The sequence below is a fragment of the Cyprinodon variegatus genome, unplaced genomic scaffold (genome assembly GCF_000732505.1).
Source record: "Cyprinodon variegatus isolate N-32 unplaced genomic scaffold, C_variegatus-1.0 Scaffold1216, whole genome shotgun sequence".
NCBI classification, from domain to species: domain Eukaryota; kingdom Metazoa; phylum Chordata; class Actinopteri; order Cyprinodontiformes; family Cyprinodontidae; genus Cyprinodon; species Cyprinodon variegatus.
In genome coordinates this window covers 2730-7546 of record NW_015151669.1, presented here as the reverse complement: position 1 = coordinate 7546, position 4817 = coordinate 2730, and the positions used below count along the sequence as shown (strand labels likewise).

Sequence of the window (4817 nt, the reverse complement as noted above, 5' to 3'; positions counted from 1 at the left end):
AGTCTGATTGGCTGCTTATTCTGACCGTGTGAACTTAAGGTGCCATTTAAGGTGGAGCAGGAGCTCCATTCTTCCACACTAACGGTTCTAGATCATCTTTGAAGGTGGAGCAGGTGTGGAACCCTGGTTCTCCATCGGTTCCTCACCCGCCTCCCTCTGGTCTGTGTGATGCAGCTCTGCCTAAAGAGTACGAGCGGATCGGCCGAGCCTTCAGTAACCTCTCCACCGTTTTCGCCACCAGCAGGTATCCAGGTGAGGCCACCAACAGGTTAACTGCGGTGCCTTCAGGGACAATTGGACGTTTAACTTGATTCATAGGAAGTGTTTGTGCTGCAGGAGAGGAGACACTGACCAACGCGCTGACAGTGGCTGGAAAAACCTATGAGGAGATCGCTCAGATCGTCGCAGAGCAGGTAGACCCCCCCACACTAACAATCACATTTTGCTATCCTTGTGGGGACTCTCCATCATTTCTAACCCGTTTCTATAGCCTAACATTAGTCCCTATCCTAACATCTAACCCTTAAACCCCCCATGGGTCCCCGCAATGTGCTATGATTCAATGGAAATGGTCCTCACACTGTCAGAAAAACATAGAAACACACACAGCCTCTAAAGCTATTCAATGTTTTCAGCCTCAGAAGGATCTTCACTTCCTGCTGGAGACCAACAGCGAGTATAAAGGCCTGTTGGGATGTTTCCCGGAGATACTCACTGTACACAAGGTACTTCTCTCATACTACTACTAATACTACTGTCGTACTACTACTGACTGCTGACTACTGTCGTACTGTAAGGTACTACTGTAGTATTACACTGTAGCTGTGAACACAGGGTGTCTGTGGGGCTACAGTTAGTTATCTTTAAGGCCCTGAAGGCTGGAGCTGATCAGTCCTGATCTACAGATTGTATTTCTACATATAGATCTATGCTTTTGTTCTATAGATCTTTCATCCTGAGGTTTTCCTCCTGCAGCGTTCAGGTTATTCAGTCTAATGTTGGACCTGACGTGTCAACACAGCCGCCATCTTGGATGGGTCTCCTGCAGTTTTCAGCCGATGATAAACAGCAGAGAAGTGATGATGATGATGATGTAGACGATGAATGACTCAGATGCTGTTTGATCCTCTGCAGCAGACGTGTTTACAGGAAAATGTCCAATAAAAGTTTAGTAGAAACTGTTCAGCTCCTCTTCCTGCCGTTTTAATGTTTTAATCTCAGGTTTAGAGTTGATTTTAATCCTAAACTCATCCCTCATGTCGGATGTTTTCCTCCAGGTTTAAAAACCGAAATGATTAAACTATTGTTGAAAAACAGCAATCAGTAAGATTCTGGAAAAAGTTGTTCAACATTAAACTGCTTTCTTAACAATGATCAGCAGTTTGAAATCTCCCAGTCAGGTTTCCATAGCAACCACAGTAGAGAGGCTTATTGATGTGTTCAATGACATCCGTATAAACTGTGGAATAACTACAGTGGTGGTATCATTGGACCTCAGAGCAGTTTGAGTCTTTGATCGGTGGATTTTATTAGAGCGTCTGGAAACTGGGTCAGTCTTTCTGGTTCAGAACTGGGCTGGTTTATCCTACCTGAAGGACGGGGACGTCTACGGGTCAGCAGGAAACCTCTAATCAGAGGGTTAAGTTAAGACCAATCCAGGTTTTTCTGTCTTCAGACATGCCTGTAATCTATGTAATGGGTTAGCTTCATCTGGATTATAGACAGATATAGCTGGGTATCATCAGCTTACCGTGGAAATTAATCCCATGCTGTCTAATAACTCTACCGATTGGGAGCATGTATAAAGTAAAGAGAATTGGTCCTAGCACTGATCCCTGTGGTACTCCACAGGTAACCTTTGAGCGTGTTGAAGATCTATCATTAGCATGAACAAACTGAATTCGATCAGATAGATCAGATTTAAACCAGTCTAGAGCTGTTCCTTTAATTCCAACAAAATATTCAAGTCTTTCTAAAAGAATATTCTGATCAACTGGATCAAATGATGAGTGACAGCTCAGGTGCTCGGATACCTGCGGGGGAAGATGGAGGTCAGGAGGACAGACAGGGGTCCAGATTTATCAGCATGATGTCACAGACGGTCAAACCCTTTCAAGCCCTTCAACATTTACAGCCGTTAGCTCCTCTGCTAGCAGAGACCTATCCAAGATGGCTGCCTATAGACGTGCTCTATGTGGTGCAGAGCAGTGGGCGGGGCCTGAGCGTGCTCTGTGTGCAGGCTGCAGCAGAGAAGGTGAAGGAGGCGGACCGCCTGGTTTCTGCAGGAAGGATCAGCAGCGGCGACAGGAAGCTGATGAACCAGCGGCTCAGCTGCATGAGCTACTCTCTGCAGGGTAACTGGAGCGCACGCCGCCATCACACTGAGCGCGCTCGCACTCTAACGCCTCACTTCCTGTCTCCTCCAGCTGAGATGAACCATTTCCATAGCAACCGGATCTACGACTACAACCGAGTGCTGAAGTTCTACCTGGAGCAACAGGTGACCTTCTACCAACAGGTACGGTGATGGGAGGGGCGGGGGGGGCAGGGAGCCAGCTGACCTGTGACATCACTTCCTGTGTGCTCTCTGATTGGACAGATTACAGACAAGCTGAGAGAAGCTCTGAATCATTTCGCCACCCTGTGAGGATGGAGCCTGGTGATGTCATCGTCTATTAACTGTCTCAGCCAATAAAAGCCTTCGAAGCGGTTTGACTCAATAAAAGCCTTGAAGTTTTCCTAACAAAATAAAAGCCTCGAAGTTTTCCTAACAAAATAAAAGCCTTGAAGTTTTCCTAACAAAATAAAAGCCTTGAAGTTTTCCTAACAAAATAAAAGCCTTGATGCTGTTACTGGGTGTGATAGGGACGTCTACCTGCTGCTGCTGATTGAATCTACCAATAAAATGTCTACCTCCTCTCTGTGTCCTCAATGTCCTCTTCATTGTCCCGGCGGGGGACGGTTCTCCATGTTCAGAACATCTGGTCCGACCAGCAGAGCTTCATCAACACTCATCTCTATTCGCTGGACTGCTGGTTGCCTGGTGGTAATACTGGGTTATAGTGAAGCCATCAGCCGCCATATTGGTACTCCCTAGTTAGACCGGTTGCAAAGTAAACAATCTGCGCTGCAGCATCGAACAACCATGTTCTCATTTTCAGGGACTTAAGACTTTTAAAATAAAGATAAATTCATCAGTTTGACACAGACTGGCTGTTTATTAGCATCAGTAGATTAACTTTAACTTAGAATAAAATAAATCGGCTCATCACATGCAGAGTCATTATGACGTCTATAAATCATTTAATATTTTATACAGGAGGGGGGGTAAGGAGGATTTAGAGAAGCCAGTAAACCTAACAGTCATGTTTTTAGACTGTGGGAGGAAGCAGGAGTACCCAGAGAGAACCCACGCATGCTCAGGGAGAACATGCAGAAAGACCCGGGCCGGGAATCGAACTCCAAACCTTCTGCTGCAAGGCAGCAGTGCGACCCATTTAGCAGCCCTAACATTTATGTTTTGGTCGCAGGAACATTAAATATCTGTGAGATCAAAGCAGCGCTGAACCAGCGGCTCTTTGATCTCAGGAATGAACCAATCATCCAGGAAAGGATCTGATGTCGAAGGAGCGGCTTCACTGAACCATCCTGAAGCCCCGCCCCCCCCACCGGAAGCTCCTCCTCCTCCTCCATCCGTGTGCAGGACCTGCAGGCTCTGCATGCTGGGAGAACCGCACTGGACCGAACCGAACCTGTAAGTCTGCGCCGTTTCTAGCTTTTTAACTGCTGCAGGTGGAGCGGATCAGAACACCTGGAGGGTTCTGACCCACAAGCTGGTCCTGCAGGACGGTGCGTGGGTCTGGGCTCAGAGGTTCTGAGCAGAACCGAAGCTGGTGATGGGTTTAATGTTCTCCGGGTTAGAAACATGTTCTGGATGAAGGTGAAGCGCTTAGAAGATGCAGAACGGCTAAAAAAGGCGGATTTCTGAATGGAGTCTGGTGCTGCGTTCAGGTAACATGGGTCTCAGTCTGTCTGATGCATGATTCATGGACTGAATCCAGAGCAGGTTCTGTTCTGAGCATCCGGACCTGGGTGGGCTGACGTCACAGAGACCTCCTCTGTGACCTTTGCCCTCTGCCCCCCTGGGGGTCTTCTTCTGTCCTTTTGATCCAGCAGCTCCTTTAACTGCAGCAATAAAACTTTTATGTTGAAGTTCAGCCCAAAGCCTCCTGCTGGCTGCAGTGGACCCGGAACGGGTCGGTTCTACAGAACCTTTCAGGGGTCGGACACATCAATGGGCGGCAAGATCAAAGCGAATCATTGAAACAAGAAGATTATTAAAAAGATCAAAGGGTCAAAAAAGAGGAACTAAAAAAAACAGACGGGTCAGAAAAGAGCCGGGTCAGGACAAAGACGGGTCAGGACAAAGACGGGTCAGGACAAAGACGGGTCAGGATAAAGACGGGTCGGTTCAAAGACGGGTCAGAAAAGAGACGGGTCAGGACAAAGACGGGTCAGAACGGTTCTAGTCTGGATTTAATCTAGTTCAGGCAGTTTATTCCAGATTAGTGAAGCAGAAAATTCAAATTAAGATTTAAGAATATTACCACCAAACAAACCAGTTTAACCAGTTTAACCAGTTTAACCAGCTGGTTCTGTTTCCTGGAACTGAGGTCCAGAGATCTGAAACCAGGATGTTTGGTTTTTAATGATTGATGTGGCCAGCAGGACCGAACATCCAATTCTATTCAGTTTATTTCTATAGGGTCACTTTATAGATCCAGTTCAACCAGATCATCCAGTCAGATTGATTCAAA

At 46.8% G+C, this 4817-nt stretch overlaps 2 protein-coding genes across 2 annotated transcripts in view; both read left to right on the top strand.

Moving 5' to 3' along the window:
- LOC107102192 (sorting nexin-9-like) overlaps positions 1 to 2929 on the top strand; it is a 15371-nt gene extending 12442 nt beyond the window's left edge. Inside the window, exons 9-14 of the mRNA XM_015401400.1 lie at positions 175 to 252; positions 337 to 413; positions 636 to 725; positions 2240 to 2354; positions 2427 to 2518; positions 2600 to 2929. Of these exons, the coding sequence (XP_015256886.1) occupies positions 175 to 252; positions 337 to 413; positions 636 to 725; positions 2240 to 2354; positions 2427 to 2518; positions 2600 to 2647 (500 nt within the window). The 3' untranslated portion in view covers positions 2648 to 2929. The remainder of the gene's footprint in view (positions 1 to 174; positions 253 to 336; positions 414 to 635; positions 726 to 2239; positions 2355 to 2426; positions 2519 to 2599) is intronic.
- A 667-nt stretch (positions 2930 to 3596) lies between these two features.
- LOC107102199 (atypical chemokine receptor 3-like) overlaps positions 3597 to 4817 on the top strand; it is a 3780-nt gene continuing 2559 nt past the window's right edge. The window contains exon 1 of the mRNA XM_015401407.1: positions 3597 to 3754. The gene's annotated coding sequence lies outside the window, so the exon portion shown is untranslated. The remainder of the gene's footprint in view (positions 3755 to 4817) is intronic.